We start from the raw sequence: 24,056 nt of genomic DNA, 5'->3' as shown, positions 1-24,056 counted from the left end.
TGCTTGAAAACAAAGAACTAAAACCCAGAAGTAAAATTCCAAATTAATTTGACATCCTTTAATGATCAGATTAGACTCTCCAAGGCAAGCCTGGAACCAAGCCAGTTTCCCCTGATTTTCCAGAGATCCAGGACCTAGCTAAGATTGGATTAGTCTCTGGGGTGTGCAAACTTCAGACTGAAATCAATAAGCTAAATTTCTATCAAGCACTCACTTATATGAAAAATCACTTACGTAATACAAGAATCAAAAAGCAGAACTTTAACCTAAGAGAAAAGTAAACTTCCAAATAATATGATGCTAAATGCAAGAAGAAAATAACATTCCCAACAAAAGTATACTAAATAAATGCCTAATTCAGCATCTTTTTTCCATACTTATGCTTTATATGTAAGTCAAGTTGCTATTTCTTCTTCTGCTTTTGTAAATAGAGAATTACTACTTAAAAGCAATTTCAAATGATTAAATATACAAACACCAAGACACACACACACACACACACACACACACACACACGCAAACACAGGCATACATAATATTACAAAAAAATCTAGCAAACAAGATTTCCTCTAATTCATAGTAACAGTCTTTATAATTAATTATCAATTTTCTTTATTTAGCTTATAATAATACTTTATATTTCTGCAAATTATAATATAATTACTTGTAGAGCAACTGCAATGAAGAGAAAGCTCTCTAAGAGCTTCATCAGCTTAACTACCTCAACCCAGAATAATTAATTTAATAAATTTACCATGAGAATTACTTTTTAATCAGGCATTAGAACAACTTGTTCTAAGAAAAAACAGCAGCACTGTAACATTTTCATGTATTTTAAGTCCGTAAGTGTATTCAGCTTAAAAATTGAGAACAGTAGCTGGGTCAAGAATAAACTGAAATTTGGAAGTCAAAAACTTTATTACACTTACGTAAGAAGAAAATAAATCAACATTCTTTTGACCATTTTTGCTTTCCGCAAAATTTCCTAAACAATTAGAAACAGTTAAAAGAAAATAAAGTTGTAGAACAAAGAAAATGACTTACACAAGACCACACAACCTCAGTAGGGAATTTGGTGTTCAGCCTGAACAAATTTTAATAGCTTTTCTACTTAAAACTCACCATCATTAAAAATTAATTACTAAATTTAATTTTCTATTATGTATACTGTTTTACATCATTTTTATTAAAAACATGTTTTATTAGATTTTCCAACTAAATTAAATGGCGAATAGTAGTTGTTTTATTGCTGGTTTGTATACTTTAATAATTACCAGAAACTATTCTATTCAGCTAAATTAGATGCAGTTTTAGTCACAAACATATTTTTACTAAAATGGTATTAACATGTACACAGAGAAGTAAAAAAGTATTGTGTGTGTGTGTTTTCTTAAGTCCAAGGTGTACAATATTCAGATAGATCAGACTGCAAACAGACTATAAAACATAATAGACTAGTAGAAGGATGTTTTCAAAAGTAATAAAAAATGCAGTATGCAGCAACTTTCATAATGAAGAAAACAATGTTAACTGAAACCCATAGAAACTTGCACAATCCTCACTCAGAAAGTGACTCAGAAGGTACCACTGACCAAAAACAGCATTTGAGCATCTGAACTACACCCACCTGACTCAAATCTGTTGTCCTCTTCACATTCCAAAACTGCCAGGTAGAAATGTGAGGAGTATCTTCAAAAGTATAGTCTGGAACATCGGCACCACCCTTTTCCCCACACCTTAGTCATCCCATCTGAGGTGGGTCCCCTAGATCTGTATTTTTAAAATAAGTTCCCCAGGTAGGAGTCTATGCTGTCAGCTCAGCATATAATCTAAACAAGGACAGAAAAAAAAGTGCAATGGCCACTACAATATCACTTTACCCAGTTATTTACCTCCCAACTAAATTGCTATTTTTAAATTTACTCCCTTCCATGTTTACACTCAAAACAAGACTATGGTCATCTTAAAAGTGTACTAGTCAAGATACACACTATTTGCTGTACATGTGTATGCATCACTGCTCTGAAACAATATATTTTGAAATATATTCCAATTTCAGAAACATTTTGCTTTCATAATTTTCATGTTCTATTTTGTTTCAAGTTATTCTAGACCTTAAACTATTAGGTTCAGTCAACATGGCGAGTTCATATGGTTCAACCTAATACATCATGTTCATGTTTGGACATTAGAATTCAAAATATTTACCTACTACTCGGAGATAATGTAGGTTCGGTTCTAGACCACCACAGTAAAAATGAATACTGTAATAAAGCAAGTCATATAAACTTTTTGGTTTCCCAGTGCATATAAAAGTTATGTTTACACGATACTGCAGTCAATTAAGTATGCAACAGCATTACATCTCAAAAAACAATGTACATACCTTAACTTAAAAATACTTCATTGCTAAAAAATGTCAACTGTCATCTGAGCCTATGGTTAGTCAATCTTTTTGCAATAGTAATATCATTGATCACTGAGCTTTTGCATCAAAGATCACTGACTGCATATCACTATAACAAATATAATAATAATAAAAAGGTTTGAAGTATTACAAGAATTATCGAATGTGACAGAGACACAAAGTGAGCAAATGCTCTTGGAAAATTGGCACTGATAGACTTGCTCGACACATGGTTGCCACAAACCTTCAATTTGTAAAAAAAAAAAAAAAAATCTGCAAAGCACAATAAACTGAAGAGCAATAAAATGAGGCATGGCTGTATTTAATTACCTATAATATATTAATAGCTTATATGAATTATTACTTAATTTTCACTAAACTGATATTTATGTAAAAAATTTACCTGCTCTTAGCAGTGAAGTAAGACCTAAAGTTCTTCTAAGTCTATTATAATTAAGCATTATTGTAAGACATATATATATATGTATGATTATATATACACACACAGTATTCTAATATTTGTATGCACATTAGCCAATATATTCCAATTCATTTTTTCCTGTTTATCAAAAATGGCCTAACCAATTGAAGCATATCAAAACATTTCTAGAATACAAACATTATACAGAAAGAGGGAGATTTTCAAATTCTGGCAAATGAGCTATGCATTTCTAAATGATATTAGAATTATCAAATACATCTTTGAATGAAAAAGTTGCCTTAAATACATTATTTACAAGTCCATCACGGGTAGAAATTCAAGTAAATGTTGATGAATGCTTTAAGAGAATTCTTAACTCTCAAGTCTTTCTCCCTTTTTGTTGTTTCTAGACATTACAACGCTTTGCTTGGCACATGGAACATTGTTAATTTTCAATGTATAAACAAGTCATTGTTTGATACATTAGTGAAATACCAAATATTGCAAAACAAAATTATGTTAAAAAATATATCTACATAACTTCATTGAGTCGAGAGACAAGGCAAATTCAACACATTCTCCTAAGGGATATATATCCTGTAATGTCACAACCAAAACAAAACAAAATGAGGGCCAAAGAGAAATGTATACTTTTTTTTTCTATTGCAGTCCCTTACTTTTAAAGCTGATTAAGCTGATGTGCAAAGAGTTGAAGGTTTCGACTTCCTTTTGTATTCCTATAATCTTAAAAAAATTGGCAAAAGGGAAAATACAATTTGTTGTGACTTAAAAATACAGAAATCGTTTGCTGGTAATAACTTATAATATTTTTTGAGTTTCAGAAAGCACACATAGGGGCTTCCCTGGTGGCGCAGTGGTTAAGAATCCACCTGCCAATGCAGGGGACACGGATTCGAGCCCTGGTCCAGGAAGATCCCACATGCCGCGGAGCAGCTAAACTTGTGGGCCACAACTACTGAGCCTGCACTTTAGAGTCCGCAAGCCACAACTACTGAGCCCATGTGCCACAACTACTGAAGCCCATGCACCTAGAGCCCGTGTTCCGCAACAAGAGAAGCCACCGCAATGAGAAGCCCATGCACCGCAACGAAGAGTAGCCCTTGCTCGCTGCAACTAGAGAAAGCCCGCACACAGCAACGAAGACCCAACACAGCCAAAAATAAATAAAATAAATTTAAAATATATAGATATTTTAAAAAGCACATATATTCCCTTATGAAAAATATCAATAGTATACAGTATGTTATTAACTCAGAAAAGCAATTAAAATGGTTCTTAGAAAAGTATTTCTCTATCAGAAGAAGTTAAATATTTATTTTGCACTGTATCTTTGTTTCTAAATCTGACACTTTTGCCAGACATCTTTTAATAAACAACCTAAGACAACAACAAAAAATAAATCAGCTGTTTTTAGACTGTACAAATTCAGAATAAATAATTGATTAAGAAAAAAGAATACTATTTTGAGCTAATCCATGTTTCCACAAATTTCTAGGATCTGAGATTGGAAGACAGAAGTCTTAAGTGACAGTATTCCTACTTATAATCCATCGAAATGGATGGCAGAACAAGAACACTTACAAACTGATGAACATTCGAGTACAGAGCAACTTTAAGCTTTTTGAACCAGGAGCGCTTTTTGGAATTCCATCGACCCCGGCCACTATAGAACACAGCCTCCTTCACAGTAAGTCCCTTATATTCCACCGCAGCTTAAAGGAACTCACGCTTTCATGAGCAACTCAAATGATTATACAATCTTTAAATGATTTTAAACTAAAGGCATTATTTTAAGACTGCAAAAAAGTTTTAAATATATTTTACTCAAAAAATGGGTGAGGTGGTCAAAAGGTAAAAACTTCCAGTTATAAAATAAATAAGTCCTAGGGCTATATTGTACAGCATAGAGTTAATAAGACAGTATTGCATATTGGAAAGTTAGAGAGTAGATCTTAAAAGTTCTCATTACAAGAAAAAACAATTGTAACTATATGTGGTGATGGATGTTAACTAGAATTATTGTGGTGATAATTTCAAATTGTTATGTTGTGTATCTGAAAATAATATGATGTTATATGTAAATTAGATTTCAATTTTTTAAAATGAGGGTAAAATGCTTCCTATGCAAAGATTCAAAGTTTCTGTGCATTTTCTATCTTCATATTTTCATTGAGTTAGGGGAGCATTATAAAGTTAAAATAAGCAAAAGAAGTTGAATACTATACATCAATTGACACATTTTTCTGTTTACCAAATTCCTCATTCTGGTTTGTGTCTTCTTCACCTTTACCTAATTATCTAGCCTGGTGGCAAGATATTTCCATTCTTTTCCTCCCTTTCCCCAATATGCATAAGATAATTATATTTCTGAAATGATCTATATTTTATATTCTTTCTTTCCCTTGGTATTGAATAGATTTCAGATCTTTTATAACCATAGTGAGATGAACACTGAAAAAGTTTTTTTCTTTTTTATAGAAATACGCGTCCAATAACACATTGTTATACTTACTTGTGTTATAAATAGTGGGAAGGAGTCCTAAAAGATCACAATATGCTATTTCAATTTCTTTACAATAATATCTTAACAGTAATCACTTAGTGTTAATGAAAATAGAACATTTAAATTCAACCTTCAAAAGTTTATATTGTTCATATTTTACAAATATTAAACTGGAGTTTCAGCTGTTAAAATATGAATTTCTCTTACAATTTCTCCAAAGACTTCAGACACATCTAATCCAAGGCTGCAGAGAAAGGAATTTAACTGCCAAGTCAAAATAAAATAATGTTCTAGACTACACTGTCCAATAAAGTAGCCACCCGCCACACGTGGCTATTGAAATAGAAATCAACATTAATTAAAATTAAGTCAAATAAAATCAAAATTAGTCTCTCCATGTACTAGTCAGATGTGAAGTACTCAATAGCCATAGTGACTATCGGTACTGGACAGTGCAAATACAGAATATTTCCACAATCTCAGAAAGTTGATTGAGCAGTGTTTCCTAGACTTTCCTTCTCAAGGAGAAGTGTGAAGAGAAGTCATTGAACATGTAAGGGAAGGCTTAGGCTTAGGCTGGAGAAGGAACAACTAGGTAAGTCCTTAACCTTGAGGCATACATCAATGTATGATGAGAAAGTGCTTTCTCCTAAGAGGAAGCAATATTTGACATTATTCCACTGCATTTCATTGATATAGATTTATATCACATCAGCTGTCCCCTAGCCAAAGATCCACCATAGACAAATCAATCAAGAAAACAAAGAATTTCTGTCATAAGAGATATCCTCTTATTATTTATGGTCCTCAAAATTAAGGAATAAAAAAGATGATGGTATAAACAGGCAAAATACATGGATAAATATTAATAGAATGTGATATATATATATTGTTATTAGTTATATACAGTTACATAGTTATTATTTTTATATAGTTACATAGTTACAGTGTTTTATATATATATATATATATATATATATATACACACACATATAGAGAGAGAGAGGGAGGGAGTTATTCCATCATCCTGGTGCTACACATTTTCCATTAAAACTTAAAATCTGAAGATCTACTAATATTTTAGAAGAAAAAAAGTAATTTATACCCACACCAGAAGAACTACATTCTTTAAAATTTCCCAAATGTCATTTCTATTGCAATAGCTATTTTATTATGTAGTGAATAATATGTGATTTTAAAATCGCTGATGATCAATGTACTGCTTCTTCCTCGTAACTCATGCCAACAAGGACACCAACATCTTTTAGACGCATCTGAAGTGGGAACAAAAGCCCCCTTGCCTTTTTAAAGACTTTTTGTATGCTTAAAATTAGGGATTTCTAATATGACAACATAAGAACACAAACAGCAGCTAGAAATGCAGCAATCTTTTGTAACCAGTTTTTAACAGCAAGTGTCAGAGAAAGCAAGGAAAGATCTCTTTTTGTTCTCAACAGATGTAGGCACAAAAATACACAGCCAGAAAGCTCATTTAAACTTGCTAATTACAGGAATAATAAACTAATTTTGAATAAAACTGGACAATTTCCTTCTATTTGTAACCCTGAATTTTCATCCACAATTACCCAAGTAAGGTACATTTACTTGCATACATAATTTTATATTTACATACATAATTTTATATTTATAAAGACAAAAATCTACAAGGATAGTTTTAAAAGATCTCTCGATATATTAGACCTAAAGCGTTAAACTGCTAAGTCTACTTTCTCTACACGTCCAGTTTTCTCTACTTTAACTGTTCTATCAAGAAGAGTGGGATGACTCAGGAATCTTCAATGGACCCAGGAATAAAAGATCACCATCTGTCCTTCCTTTACAGCTGAATAAAATAGCTCAAAATCGCAGCAAAAATCTTCTTACCCAGCAAAATCCCTATGGTAAAACTGTCCTTTTATAGCAATTGTTTTTGGCAAAAACTTTGCCTTTTAGTAAAATTAAAACATCCAAATTAATCTTTTGACCATTTTTAAACTCTTAATTCAGTCAGGAGAATAATGGCGCAAGAAACCAAAGCCAGAAGACATCACAGAAACCCAAACTACATTGATAGAACTCATTTTAAGTTCAGACAGCAAAACATGGGCAAGCCTGGATTTTATAAACAGTATTTGCAGTTTTAAACCAAGTATTGATACTTGAATCTAAAGATAATGAAGCGGATAATATAACCTGAGTGCACAGAAGAAAAGTCTCCATGGAAACAGATAAAAAATTAACACAAGAATAAGAAGAAGTTGTTTTAACAAATTCTGATTCAGGTTTTTGTTAATGTTTTGTTTTGTTTATTTGTTTGTTTGCTCAATTTGAAAGCCTTACCATCCTGCTGGCCGTGAAGAGCCTGGGGACTTTGCATCCTTTCCTCAAGATTGGAGCTAAGGTCAGAGTTCACAGCTGACATCCGTGTTGAATCACTCATATCAAATTCGTCACTTTCTATTGAACTTTCATCCTGAAAATTGTTTTAAAATATCATCAAGTATCATAAAATATAATATATTCAGATAATGACCATTTAATCTATAGGGTCAATTAAAGTTTAGCCAGTTAGTAAGCTTTTACAGAACTCAGTAAAATGTCACACATGAATAGATTCTTGAAATAACAAATAAGAAATTTGAAAATGTGTGAAGATTCAATGTTCTATGTAAAAGATGTAAAACATAAAATAATGTATTTAGGAAGGACGTAGTTGAGGAATTATCTGAATAGTGAAAGAATGGATTTTTTTTATTAGTAAAAAACTTCCTAAAAGAGTCAATCACAAAACATAGCATAAAAAGAAATACGTTTTAATTTTTTAAATAAATGACAATAAAATATTATAAGCGAAAATCTGACACTGCAATAAAAAATCTTAACTAAAAATTTTTCGTTGGTAAAGAAAATGGAATCTAAAAACAGACAAACTTACATGACTAGATTCAAAGTCCACATTTGCTGGAAAACAAGTTAATCTTAGCACAACCTTTCTTTCTTTACAAGGGAATATAAATGGCATTGCAACCACAAAAAGTTCAAGGTAAAAGTGTGCAAGATCCATTTACCAAAAGCCAGATCAGCAAATGGCTAAATTACCAAAAGGCAAGTTTGCCAAATGGTCAATTCATCAAAATCTGTCAAATATTAACTTAAACCAAATCTATGCTATGTTGCTATAGTCATTTCCGTGAAGCAAACTCCTTTTTTGCTTTGGAGAACTGATTTTTGGACAAATGCTGTGCTTATGTAGGCAGGAAGGCCTTAGAAACCTGTGTAAAATATCATAAATGTTTAATTGAAACCACCAGGTTTAACTTCAATTTGTAAACATTTGATCTGAAAGTCTAACATTAATGTAATGACTACCAGTAGCAGTAGCAAATTTATATTTGCTGACATACTTCATCTTCATCACAGCCTGTGAGTTAGGTGCCAGCATTTACCCAATTTTACAGATTGAGAAATTGAGGCACAGAGCTGTTAAGTAATTTATTATACTATTATATACCAGAACTGGGATTCATTATGATGTCTCCCAAACTTAAGAAAAGAGCTTCTTTGAATAGGAAGAGTTCCCCTGGCTTCATAAATGACATCTTGGCATCAGCAAAGAGACTTTTCTTAAGTCTCCCAAACTTAAGAAAAGAGCTTCTTTGAATAGGAAGAGTTCCCCTGGCTTCATAAATGACATCTTGGCATCAGCAAAGAAGTTGCTATGGTTAAGGTACAGGAGCATTCTAGCAGACTTACAACGGGCATTCTGATCCCTAGGTCAGGCCCAGGTGATTTGGGTGTTCTTCCCACCCAAACTGTCTGATTTGTGTCTGGGTCTGATTGTGTCTGGGTCTACTGAGTAGCACTAGCTCTTCATTAATTCAGCGAGGAAATGCCACCCTGGGAGTCCTCTGGGCAATCAGCCACACAGACTTCTCCCAGCCATGTGCCCTCTCGGTACATTATGTTATCTCCAATTCTAAATTCTAAGAAAATCCAAAGCATCTGAAATATTAAATATATATGTTCAAAAGAGAAGAAAAATAACAGAATTCAGTGTACACATCCATGTTATCAATGTGTACCATATACATATATGTACATATATACACACACATAGCTAGATGATATAGATATCCATTATATACACTCTATATAGTGTCTGTAATATCACAGTGCTTTAGAGCACATTCTCTGGAACCAGACTGCCTGGATTCAGATTTATACTCTGCCACCTATTAGATGCGTCTCCTTAAGCAAATTACCTAACATTTCTGTGCCTCAGTTTCCTCACCTATAAAATGGGAGAAATAATAGTATCAATCTCATAGGGCTATATAATGATTGAGGGGCTATAATATATCTAAAGTAGTTAAAACAACGTCAGATCCATAATAAGCACAAAACTGTTTGGTACTGTTATATAGAATATGTAACAAATTCTACAGTATATAAGATTCATATTTATTATATGAACACATACAAAAATAAATGTAATGGTAAAGATGATCAATATGTGTTTATAAAGTAGCTGTGGATACTATATGAACATAGTCTTTATAAAAGCATTTATTATATACCCTACAAAGAGCTAACTAGATGTAATCTAGTAAAATACTGTTTCCATGGTATGTGTATGTGTGTGTACGTACACACACAACCATCTGAGATATATGAGATATATGTATATATATATGTGTGTGTCTATGTGTAAAAGCTATGTGTGTGAGGCTATGTGTGTGTATGTTTAAGAAGATCTAGACACAAAGATTGAGGCTGCAGTCTCTGTTCTATAGAATGGTTAAAACAAACTGTACACTACGGCTAATCAATGTAGCTAGTGTGACTAAAGAACTGACAATTTAATTTTAGTTAATCTGAATTAATTTTTATTAAATTTCAATATCCCTGTATGTCTAGTGGCTACCATGCTGGACAGTGCAGATTCAACATTCCTCACTGCTGGATATTTCCAACCATCACTATTAGCAATGCAATAAACATCCTAACACTTAAATTGTTCTGTGCAACAAATTCCTTAGTATAAATTTTTAGTCAAAGCATATAAATAACTTTTTAAAGTTTTAAAATAATTATTGCCAAACTCTCCCCCAGAAAGTTTGTTACGGTTTAAACTCTCATCAACAGTTTGTAAGAAGGCCAATTGACCTTACTTTGGATACAGTATTTTGTAATTTTAAAGGGATTCCCATTCCTGGCCTTCTTTATCTCTCTGAATAGCATTTAGTATTGACCTATATAAACACTTTCATTATTCACTTCCTTTATTGTCTGTTCTCCCACCACCACTAGAAGATAAGCTTAATAAAGGCAAGAATTTTGTCAATTTATTCACTGTTTATCTCCATTACCTGTAAGAGTGACAGTTACAGAGAAGATACTCAATAAATATTGATTGAAGTAATTGAATAAACATTTATTAAAATTTAACTCATCACAAAGGAATATCTTACTTGATTTCCATTTTAACATGACTTATGTTACTTAACCACCTTCCTTTCTTTCAATAATCACAATTTCAAATATTTCATAAATAATCTAACTCATCATTTATATGAATAGTTTTAAGACAGTGTACACCCAAGTTAGCATTTTTGAAATGTAAAGATAAGAGTTATTTTCCTAACCCAGTTATAATTTAAAAGGATCTGTCTCTCTTACGTGAAACACTTAGGACTTTTTAGAAGCCAGAAGGATTTAGCATATGTGGACCCTACTGCTGGCACAAAGTTAATCTTACATTTTGGCCTAGAAATAAACAGATCAATATCTAAATGAGTTTCCTACAAATATTTCACAGCTCTAACTAGTTTACGAGTTTTTAAAAAAGATTTTCAATTCTGTGATGACTCATAGGAATAATATTTTTATTCTCAGGGATGGATAAACAGTAACATTTTCTTAATTGTCTTTCCTGTCTTTGAATGATTTTATTACTAGTTATTCAATCATTTATACACAGCTATCTAATAATATGGGATCTGATACTGCCACTGCACTAATACAGATATTCTTACAGAGTGTACTTTTCATAAAATCTTGAGATAAAACAATTTTATAAACATAGTTTTGAGATTAAACCTGCTCACATAAAGAGAAAATCAAAAATTTGATTTCCGGGCTTCTCTGGTGGCGCAGTGGTTGAGAGTCCGCCTGCCAACGCAGGGGACACGGGTTCGCGCCCTGGTCCAGGAAGATCCCATATGCCACAGAGCAGCTGGGCCCGTGAGCCATGGCCGCTGAGCCTGCGCGTCCAGAGCCTGTGCTCTGCAGCGGGAGAGGACTCAGCGGTGAGATGCCCGCATACCACAAAAAAAAAAAAAAAAAAAAAATTGATTTGTGTTTTATGAACAAAGTTAACAAAGTAATTGTAAAAGAATTTAATCTTTGATAAAGGAGGCAGGAATGTACAGTGGAGAAAGGACAGCCTCTTCAATAAGTGGTGCTGGGAAAACTGGACAGGTACGTGTAGAAGTAGGAGATTAGATCACTCCCTAACACCATACACAAAAATAAGCTCAAAATGGATTAAAGACCTAAATGTAAGGCCAGAAACTATCAAACTCTTAGAGGAAAACATAGGCAGAACACTCTATGACACAAATCACAGCAAGATCCTTTTTGACCCACCTCCTAGAGAAATGGAAATAAAAACAAAAATAAACAAATGGCACCTAATGAAACTTCAAAGCTTTTGCACAGCAAAGGAAACCATAAACAAGACCAAAAGACAACCCTCAGAATGGGAGAAAATATTTGCAAATGAAGCAACTGACAAAGGATTAATCTCCAAAATTTATAAGCAGCTCATGCAGCTCAATAACAAAAAAACAAACCACCCAATCCAAAAATGGGCAGAAGACCTAAATAGACATTTCTCCAAAGAAGATATACAGACTGCCAACAAACACATGAAAGAATGCTCAACATCATTAATCATTAGAGAAATGCAAATCAAAACTACAATGAGATATCATCTCACACCAGTCAGAATGGCCATCATCAAAAAATCTAGAAACAATAAATGCTGGAGAGGGTGTGGAGAAAAGGGAACCCTCTTGCACTGTTGGTGGGAATGTAAATTGATACAGCCACTATGGAGAACAGGATGGAGGTTCCTTAAAAAACTAAAAATAGAACTACGATATGACCCAGCAATCCCACTACTGGGCACATACCCTGAGAAGACCATAATTCAAAAAGAGTCATGTACCAAAATGTTCATTGCAGCTCTATTTACAATAGCCCGGAGATGGAAACAACGTAAGTGTCCATCATTGGATGAATGGATAAAGAAGATGTGGCACATATATACAACGCATTATTACTCAGCCATAAAAAGAAACGAAATTGAGCTATTTGTAATGAGGTGGATAGACCTAGAGTCTGTCATACAGAGTGAAGTAAGTCAGAAAGAGAAAGACAAATACCATAAGCTAACATATATATGGAATTTAAGGGAAAAAAATGTCATGAAGAACCTAGGGGTAAGACAGGAATAAAGACAGACCTACTAGAGAATGGACTTGAGGATATGGGGAGGGGGAAGGATAAGCTGTGACAAAGTGAGAGAGAGGCATGGACATATATACACTACCAAACATAAGGTAGATAGCTAGTGGGAAGCAGCCGCATAGCACAGGGAGAGCAGCTCGGTGCTTTGTGATCGCCTGGAGCGGTGAGAGACAGGGAGGGTGGGAGGGAGGGAGACGCCAGAGGGAAGAGATATGGGAACATATGTATATGTATAACTGATTCACTGTGTTATAAAGCAGAAACTAACACACCATTGTAAAGCAATTATACTCCAATAAAGATGTAAAAAAAAAGAATTTAAATATATCTCACCAAATAATGCTGTATTTAAAAATAAATACTTAACCGCATTTCCTGTTCTATAGAAATTTCAGAAAGGAGAGAATGTATTAGCCTGAGAAACTATCCCTAATATAGTTACTCTGAACGTGTATATTAATTAATGGCTACTAACTAGTTAACAAGGATTTACTAAGCCCATATTGTTATAAGTGTTTTGGGGAATATACACAGGGTATATATATATAACTTAGTCCCTGCCTTTGAGATACTTCAACCAAACTGGTGAGTTAATTAATATTTTAGAGAAGAATATTTAACAAATATGCATTTAGTATCTAGTATACGCCAACAAGCACATTGCCAGACTCTTACTATACAAATTAAATAATTTGAAACATCAAAAAAATCTCTAGTTAAGAAGAATCACCACAAATCGTAGAAAATGCAGAGAAGTAGACAAACAAATACTTAGGATAATGATTAACTGAAAAACAACTTTAAAATATACACAAGATTTGGATGGTGGGGAAATGGTTATATTTGAAATACCTATGAAATTGAACTTTCTGATTTCCAGGTAAAATAGCCTTAGTACTATAACTTCCCTAGATACAGACTTATTTGGAATACTTTCCCCTGAACTTTCTAGCACTTTACCTAGGTTTAGCTCGATGGTGGGCTACTAAGGAAAATGACTCTTTCTGGGGAATGAGCAAATTCCCACACAGCACTAAGGCAGAAGTGGTAAGATATGGTATCTCTGTTGAGCACTAGAAATTTCTGCATATTTCTGTGCAGTCCTAGTGACACTCTTTTCGTTAAAAATAAATAAATTACCACCTTCAAAATGCCGTCATGTTTAACACAACAGTCATGGTTATCAAACCTCATTCTGACTCGTGATATAAGTGTAGATGTTTCCATTTTACCTCGTCTTGCTGTGAGTTTAGCAGCTGCAGTTTCATGTGCTTCATGTAGGCCATGGTAATTGGCATGTTGTAGTCAATCATGCTGGTCACCAAAGTGGGAGGTTTTCCGTTATCTGTAATAAAACATTTTTAATGGGTAATGAAAGTGATACTGCATTCTACCTGTAATTTCAGAATGATCCAATTTGTTCAAATTGAAATAAGATTCTAGATACCAAGTGTTTAGGAGATTGGTAGCATTAGAGATGGATCGTAGAAAAAATAAATAACTGGTAAGAGTCAACCAAGGTGTTTGGGGACAAATTAGCGCTATGGATAAATCTGGTATTTCTAACTACAAGGGGAGATTTTTTATATCCTGGATAACAATGAGTGACACTAATAGAGTGATTAAACAAAATTATTGGTATTTTTGTATGCTTCTCCTTTGCTGCACACTTACTTTTTTTTTCTTTGGTCGTGCCGTGTGGCATGAGGGATCTTAGTTCCCTGACCAGGGATCAAACCCGTGCCCCCTGCAGTGAGTCGTAAGCACTGGACTGTCAGGGAAGTCCCCAGACTTGCTTTCTACACGGACTACTTGACCACAAGAGGAAATTTACTTTTTATTTTTTGCTGTTCCACCCATTCTCCAACACAAGGGAATAGGCTAGCCTAAATGTATCTTTGAGATTAATCTCTGAGAGAAACTCATACATTAGGAAAATAATCCAAATAATTTTTAATGAAAGCCAAAGCCAAATTATAACTTTTCTGTAAAAGTTTTCAGTGAAGAAACTCCATACTATTCATTACTTTTAGAAATAAGAAATTGGTAGATTTAAAAGAACACAGATGGAACATCAATTTCCTTGCTAAAAATATCTAAAATACCATGAAATACACACAATAAATGAAAATTAAACATTATTATAGGAAAAAAGTTATTTGCTACAGTCAAAACTGCTTTTCTTCTGAGAAAGGACACTGAGTTGCTTTGTAGTGAATCTTCAACATTCACTGTCTCCTGCTTGAATACATGAGACGATCTGACTTGTTAAACTGTTTCTGTCTACCACATTCTTATAAAAATGTGGGATATAAATTACCATTATGAATAAAATTACTTGAAATCTCACTATTTGACACTGCGGCTACCTTTATGATCTGTTCCATCTGGGTTTAAATGCATTCTTTTCTGGCACTCTGAGCAGCTCATTAGAAACCGTGTCACCGCTTCTCTTGGTAGGAAGGCATAGCTCTCTGAAATCTGAAATGATTCACAAAATAGAGGTGTTATTATATAAGCTGACTGGGCATGATTCAACAGAAATGATCATTGTATTTCCAAATAAGACGCATTATTCCATAATGGCAGGAAGCACAATGAAAGCATGCACCGCATACCATGCATCATTTCAAGAAATATCTATCCAACTTGATTGCATGTCTCTTAATAATCGCTAATAATGCAATGTGGAGGAAAAAAAATCAACCACATCTGGATGGAGATCTGTTTATATTTCTGCATTTCTTTTAGGAAAAATAATCCCAGTGTAAAGATACTCTAGTGAATTTTCCTTATTAAAATTTGCCCACGATTGTTTTGGCAATTAAACTTATTGCTAGCACCATTAAAATTTTACCCAATTTTACACATATTTTAAAAAATTTAGCCCCAAAGTGAAACAGTAAACTTTGGATTTTGCAGTAATAAGCATTTCTTCATTATTGCTTTTCAAAGTACTTTAAGGAAAGATAAAAAATAATCTGAACAGAACTCATGTATCTATTTACTGCAGTGAATCATCCCTTCCACAGAAAATGACACACTTGGAATGCATTCTGGCCACCTATTTCAGTTGCTATTTTATGTCAGTTTTTCATAATTTATGTTCACAATAGTTCACATTGATTGTCAGAGCCAGCTTTTCCAGTGCCCTATACAGAGCTTCTCTTTTCAGAACCATGATCCAGAATCAAGTTAGAAATCAATACTCTTGTCAGTGATACTTTAAATATTACCTTTTCAAAAACCAAGGTATTTCTCTCAAGAAAGCAAAGATTTCTAAAGTGAAACTGACAGATTGTTAAACATCTCTAAACAAATGCTGACAGTGCCGCTAAGAAGTCTGATGCAGGGCATTAGTTTTCCACCATACTGTCACTGACACTGGTCCATGAAATATGAGGTAAGCAAAAGGAATAAATGAGTTGTAAATTAGACATAATTGCCATAGACGATTCCTCAGGTGCATGCAGAGCTGTTATGAACGTTGATGTTATTTTAAGCTTGTAGAAGGAAGGAAAATATGCACCTTGCATATAATTGAGCGCAAATCTGCGCCAATTCCAATAATGGTGATGGGGTTAACTTTTGCTGGAGCACAGCATCGAGGAAACCTCACATATTAAAATCCAAAATTGTAAAGCATATTTTTCCCTTTCATGTGAAAATCAGGTCACATCACTTAACCTATCTCTTTGACTCTCAGGGAAAAGAAGCCGTAGGAATGTCAAAGAGAAGGAACAAGTCTACAATTAAAAATCTGCCATGGATGATTCATACACAGGTAATCCACAGTCTACTCTACTGGGATTGGAATATGAAACTGATTTTTAATATAACTATCATTTGTAAATTAAGGTGTTGTCCGGTTTAAAAAAAAAACCAAACTTCCTTGTACTATACAAGGAATTGTGGGAGAAAAGAAGCAGAGCAATTTGAAAGCATTTCATCAAAATATTTTATATAAGCTATTGAATAAAGAAATACATAAATGCAATATAAATGTTCATTCATTCTCGCTCACTCTGTCTCTTCACACACGCACACACACACACACAAATTTGATTCCTATTCATCTATTTTTACAGAGGGAACTAACACTTTAATCTGATTTATTTATCTGATTAGAGATCATTTTTTCTGACTCTCTGAAAACCTTTTTTACAATTATTCAGAAGTTAAGTCTCTGATTCATGCCCAGTCTGATACTCCATATTTTAACTCACATGGAATTATAATCCATGGGAACTAACAGAGCTGACCAGTAAATTCATTAACAAACAGGATTTGAGAAGAATGTTCCATTGATTTTCATAGAGGGTTCCTATTAAGGCTTATCTCTCCTTATATAAAAGAAAAACCTTCAACTGAAAAAAAAAAAGCCAACTGGTGGAGTTAAAGAGATGCTGCATTTGCTTCGCTGGTCCTGACGCTCTCCACAATCTGCCCTTTTCTCAGTGCTAATAAAGCACTTATGTAGAAATCCCTTCTAGAGAGCTTCATCACTGACCTGACTCAATTGTATTATTTGTCCTAGCACTACTTAGCTCCAAATCAATTTTTTCTTGGAATCATTAATCATACTATATTTCCTTTACACTTTTACTCTGAAAAACAGGTACTTGTATTGACCACAAATATGTTATGTAAGTGGATAAATATGCTATATGTACACGTGTGAATGAAATATATAAAGTCCCACCTTGTATCTTAGAAAAGATTTTTTAGTGAGTATTATATCACATTGTTCTCTGTGGTGTTATTCTGGGCACTATATGTTATATAAGTGGATAAAATCCCTTATTTGGGGGTACTTTCTTGGTGCTCAGAACCCACTTATAGGGAGACCTGCTGAGACACCCCACCCTCATCAGATCTTTTCTACCCCACCTCATGTTCATTGGGGCCCAAGGATCTCAGAGTATTCTTAGGCACAGGGAGAAGAGACCCTCAGAAAGTCTCACACTCATTTCTGAAACAATATTTCTCCTGCCATGGAGGTGAAGAGGGAAAATGATTCCTTTTTCTTTATCTAGGCTCTTTCCTCTCCAGCCTCTTTGAAATTAAGGGTCCTGGGCAACCTTCACTGCTGAACTTCTCAGAACATTTTCAAACAATGAGATGTCCTTTAAAAGTTCTAAAATTATGGTGCGTTTGAATAATTGCATTTCACAATTAAAGCCCATAATGAAATACTGTGGTGGTCCTGTCAATATCCTTCCATGACCCCATTCAGAGATTATACAGAAAGCCTACATGAAGACTCTTGAACTTGAGGTCTGAGCTAAATGCCCCCATGGCTCTTGCTCTAATGAAAGGGTCTGTTTCTGTGAGTGTTTGAAATGCTAAATCAACTTTAAATAGATGTTCATAAACGGTGATAAAATCAGGGACGGGTTCTTCTAGGCTGTCTATTCATCAAAGTCCTAACATTCTTCATACAACATGTAAAAGCAGGTGCAAATAAAATATAGAAGGGACAGAAATTGCAAAACATTTTGATTCAGGTACTTGAAACACCGTTCCACTAACACTATAATTAATGATATAAAATGCTATAGTCATTCATAAATGTCTATTTCCTTGACCCACTTTTCAAATCTAAACACTTCTTTGTTTCTAAGACAGAAATCGGCCTTTGAATACACAGTACAGAACATTTCTAGAACACTAGTGAGGATAATATTCACTTGAAAAATGCATTCTTAGAAACATCTTTATATTTGGGAGAGATAGAGAGTATTTCCTTAGAATTGGTTTATCAACACAGAAATGCTGCATCTTGTGAGTAATACGAAACAAAATATCACATGAATGGGTATTAGTCTCGCTCCTTCTGAATCACACACTAAAACAAACAAACAAAAAACAACTGCCATGGGACAAGCCACATATATTGCCTGTAACAGAAATAAACATCCAAAGGAAGGACTAGAACATAGTCATACTGAATCTTATAAGCCAACGATCTCACATTATTTATCATGTAAATAATTGTGAGGCATCCCTTTCCTAGAAATGTTATTTTCTAGGAATCCAGACTTGTTTTCTTAGATTTATATAATAGTTTTCATTGGGGCTTGCATCCATTATTTTAGACAGTGGCTAAAATAGATTTTACAGTAATTTTTTGACAATGGGATCCACTGGTATAGAGAGGTTAAATGAATTGCCATTGTTACACAATAGAGGGCAAAGCAAAGAGCTGGAAATTGAACCTGGAACTCTCAAATCCTGGTCTGTTTCTATACATTGAAGGGACCATGGTGGGTTCATGCAACAGACAGATTAGACAAATGCGTAGGATCCAAGGAAAGCAGGAACATCAAAATAGATTTTTTAAAACTTTGGTATTTCAAAAAAAAAAAAACCCAAAGTATCAAAGTGTTACCAAAGTCAGGACTTGGGAACTTCTTCTTTTTCTGCTATCACTGTTATTTTTTATTATAATAAGTATTATAGCTACAAAGCTCTATAAGATACACATATTAAGTTTTAAAATTAATTTATTTTTTCTATTCTTTTCCAAATTCTTTTCCCATTTAGGTTATTTCAGAATATTGAGCAGAGTTCCCTGTGTTATACAGTAGGTCCTTGTTGGTTATCTATTTTAAATATTCCTTAAACTTGAGTTGTGGCTGAAGATTTGTTGTTGTTGCTGTTTTTTAACTTTGAATTAGCTATGGTTGAGGGGTGGAAATGCTGTAGCACAACACAATTTTTTCATTGCTTATCGTTTCTAAAGGCCTTAATTCAACTGTGTATTAGACAACATTGATACTGTTTTCAGTGAAAATATTACATTCTAAGTCTGTTAAGACTGGAATTCATCAGTAATGCAGAAATGATAAATTGCATTATCATCCTAAATTAGAAGTAGAAATCACCTCTCCAATTAAATAATATGGTAACACTTCTACATAAAAATAGTTGACCTGCAGCATCTTTTGATGGACTAAGCCAAATCAGCATCTAGAGCAAAGATAGTATGATGTTAGTGATCTAATGATAAACCTATGCACCTGAAGAGGGTACCATGATTAAATCCCATAAGGAGCACTGCTATTGATCTTGCACTTGTAGGTTAAAATTAAAAAAATTAAAAACTAATGGGAATATATTTCTGAAAAGTTTACTGACAAATATTATAGTTGAAAGGAGGATGAGCATTTTTACCTTGCCATGTCCCTGTCTTCTGAAGGAAGAAGACACAGTACCTTTTTAAACACTACATCTAAAAAACCAAATTCTGGCAGTTCTCAAGTGCCACTCACCTTCCCCTCAACAGCTTGGTTAAGGTAAAACTGTAACTTATTCAAAAGAACTGATATTTTAAAAATCAATCGCAGTCAAGTTAGTTTGCAAATCTCACCTTATAAATTTGATAATATATATAATTCCTAAAGTTTTCTTACATTTACCTTTGAACAGCACAGTTTTATCTCCAGAGATGTCTCCTTTCTTACTTGGATCTGAACATATGAAGCAATATAAAATTAGGAAAAAGTTTAAAAATTAATTAACCAAAATAATTTAATAACAAATTGTTCCTTTGCTGTACATTGCCAGACTGTACGTCACAATTACATGATGCAAGTGTATCTTACTAACTTGAGCCATTAGGTTTTATAAATTATGAGCAAAATTGATAACAGACAAAATTTTTGAAACAGGACTGTTTGTCCTGTCCCACTTCCTCAGTCCCAAGCATTCTTCCCCTCTAATTTTAACAGTGTTTAATTTCTGAACATTTTCAATAGGAAGGCCCTCAAAATTGACTCAGCTTGTCCATAAATCTGCAATTCTCTGGCTCCTGAAATGGTAGAAAATTGACAATTCTCTAAATTAGGATTCTCATTAACTGTATGACAACTATTACTTGCTTTGGCCGTTTTACACAAAAGGAAATGCTTCCTAAAAGAGTATACGTGTGTTTGTTTCCCATTGATTGAGTGCTTAATAATAATTATGCCAAGTAAGAATTTTATATGGAGTTTATCATTTAATCCTCACATCAGTCCCAGAATAGATTACTATCATCACCATCATAATCTCTGTTTAACAGATGAGGAAACTAAGCTTCAGAGAGGTTGTGTAATTTGTCAAACAAGGAGAAGAGACAGGACTCATGTGATAATCTGGTTTCAGAGCCTATCTTTTATTCACTTTTCATCACCATATTTTATAGCCTCTCCTGGTCATCAGTATTAAAACTGAAAGAGACTGTCTCATCCATAAAAAGTGGGAATATTAACCTTACAGCATAGGTTAATTATACTAAAATGTTTATAATGTTCCCTGGTGTGAGATTCTTTGTAAGTATAAAATGCTGTGACTGGTTTGATGTGACCCTTTTGAATACAAGGCCAGTCAAGGGCCCTGTACCTTGTCTCAGGTTACAGAGTTCCACAGGAAGCATATCAGACTGTGCAGTTACACTACAGAGCTCCACCTGGAGGAAATTAACTGACCATCTGTCTTGTTCCAGCAGGACTGCTAAAGTAATGGCTTTGATGATGGCCATTCTGACTGGTGTGAAGTGATACCTCATTGTAGTTTTGATTTGCATTTCTCTAACGATTAGTGATGTTGAACATCTTTTCATGTGTTTGTTGGTCACCTGTATGTCTTCTTTGGAGAAATGTCTATTTAGGTCTTCCGCCCATTTTTTGACTGGGTTGTTCGTTTTCTTGATATTGAGCTGCATGAGCTCCTTGTATATTTTGGAAATTAATCCTCTGTCAGTTGCTTCATTTGCAAATATTTTCTCCCAATCTGAGGGCTGTCTAATGCTGAAGAAGGTGTGGAGAAAAGGGAACCCTCGTGCACCGTTGGTGGGAGTGTAAATTGATACAGCCACTATGGAAAACAGTAGGGGGTTCCTAAAAAACTAAAAATAGAACTACCATATGACCCAGCAATCCCACTACTGGGGATATACCCAGAGAAAACCATAATTCAAAAAGATACATGCACCCCAATGTTCACAGTAGCTCTATTAACAATAGCCAGGACATGGAAACAACCTAAGTGTCCATCGACACAGGAATGGATAAAGAAGATGTGGTACACATATACAATGGACTATTACTCAGCCATAAAAAGGAACGAAATTGAGTCATTTGTAGAGACGTGGATGGACCTAGAGACTGTCATACAGAGTAAAGTAAGTCAGAAAGAGCAAAACCAATATCGTATATTAACACATATGTGTGGAATCTAGAAAAATGGTATAGATGATCCCATTTGCAAAGCAGAAATAGAGACACAGACGTAGAGAACAAATGTATGGATACCAAGGGGGAAGGGGGGAGTGGGATGAATTAGGAGATTGGGATTGACATACATACACTACTATGTATAAAATAGATAACTAATGAGAACCACCTACTGTATAGCACAAGGAACGTTACTTAATGCACTGCAGTGACATGAATGGGAAGAAAATCCAAAAGGGGATGTATGTATTTGTATGGCTGATTCATTTTGCTGTACAGTAGAAACTAACACAACATTGTAAAGCAACTATACTCCAATAAAAATTAATTTTAAAAAATGAATAAAGTAATGGCTTCGTAATAACAACCTGGAACTAAATGCAGAGGACTTCCATTTTTAATAGAATATACAAGAAGGAGTGTAAGTAAACTATTTCTAAAGGAAAAAGACTTCTAATTGTTCAAAGAAATTCACCAGTAGAGAAGTTATTGTTGCTTTAAGATTTGAACCTAACACATGAGCTGAAATAGAGATATCACATGACATGGGTAAATCATGAGCATTAGCAAAGCAGAAAAAGCTAAAATCAAAAGATTTATCAACCAAAATCACACCATTTTGTCCTAAGTTCCCTAAAGTCTTAGCAAAAGGAAAAATCATAATTAATGTTACTAAATATTAGTAATTTGGAAAAGCAGCAGGCCAGTGCTGAATTTCATTATAAGTAACATTCCTCCACAGCTTGATACCTTTGTCTATAGTGTGCTCCACTGCAGACGCCGAGCTTTAGAGCAAAATAAAGTTGGTCTAATCACACTATTTTTAAAATTACCTTCTCCACCTTTGCTCTATAAAATGAATTTAGAAAATAGAAATAACACCTTTATTTCACTGGAATAATAACATTAAAACTTTTTTTTTTTTTTTGCCAAATATCATGCAGTACACTCATGGAAGAATTTGCCTTCGGGGCCGAATTTTTAACATTTTCTCTTGTGAAACTCTTGAAATTATGAATAAAGAAATAGTCTCCCAATGAAATTTGTTTATCATATCGCTATTGTGATATTTAATATTTAATACTGTGATATACTATCACAAAACACCTGCAACGCACATAACTGGATAACGAAGCTGTAGAAAATTTATTTCTAAAAACTAATAAAATTAAAATAGGGGCTTCCCTGGTGGTGCAGTGGTTGAGAGTCCACCTGCCGATGCAGGGGACACGGGTTCGTGCCCCGGTCCGGGAAGATCCCACGTGCTGGCCCCGTGAGCCATGGCCGCTGAGCCTGCATGTCGGGAGCCTTGCTCCGCAACGGGAGAGGCCACAACAGTGAGAGCCCCAAGTACCGCAACAAGCAAACAAACAAAAAAAACCAAACAAAAAATAAAATTAAAATGTAATTGAACAGAACCTATAAATCCAAACGCTATTAAAGACCTCATATGTACTGATTCACAAAGACACCATAGTCCAGAGAGACCCCTATCTAAGGAGGGGAAGTCTTGTTTATGGGCACTATCTCCAGTTCAACAAGGGCCACTATGTCTTTACGTGTTTATACATTGTGTATTTTTGAATAGATCTGAAGAGAGGGAATTAGGGAAAAAACCACATATATATATATATATATATATATATATATATATATACACACACCCATATCATATACATATAAAGCTTTACAAACACTATAACATTTGGCCCAGATATTTTTATAGATGTGTTACAAAACTGAAAAGTCCAGCCAATGGTTTTCTCTTATATTTATATGGATTCTCTTTTACCCATTGCATGCGTGAGAAAAGGTAAGCAGCGAACATCATTAAACTTCTACAGAGGAATTTATTAATCTGGGGAGTTGCACATGGAAACAGTCTTACACAGATGAAGACATTTTTCATCTAAACATTTATTTACTGAACAAATATCTATTAAGTGCATAGGC

The 24,056-nt window shown here is 34.1% G+C and overlaps 1 protein-coding gene across 9 annotated transcripts in view; it reads right to left on the bottom strand.

Annotated features, from left to right (window-relative positions):
* NOL4 (nucleolar protein 4) overlaps positions 1–24,056 on the bottom strand; it is a 401,358-nt gene that overhangs the window by 252,855 nt on the left and 124,447 nt on the right. For all 9 annotated transcript variants that reach the window (XM_032602667.1, XM_032602660.1, XM_032602664.1 and 6 more), the window contains 3 exons: positions 15,255–15,366; positions 14,118–14,230; positions 7,693–7,825 (listed from right to left, as the gene is read on the bottom strand). In XM_032602667.1, the coding sequence (XP_032458558.1) occupies positions 7,693–7,825; positions 14,118–14,230; positions 15,255–15,315 (307 nt within the window). In that variant the 5' untranslated portion in view covers positions 15,316–15,366. The remainder of the gene's footprint in view (positions 1–7,692; positions 7,826–14,117; positions 14,231–15,254; positions 15,367–24,056) is intronic.

Source organism: Phocoena sinus, chromosome 14 (genome assembly GCF_008692025.1).
Source record: "Phocoena sinus isolate mPhoSin1 chromosome 14, mPhoSin1.pri, whole genome shotgun sequence".
Lineage (NCBI taxonomy): Eukaryota > Metazoa > Chordata > Mammalia > Artiodactyla > Phocoenidae > Phocoena > Phocoena sinus.
Note: the sequence above shows the minus strand (reverse complement) of the source record. Positions and strands in the feature narration are given on the sequence as shown.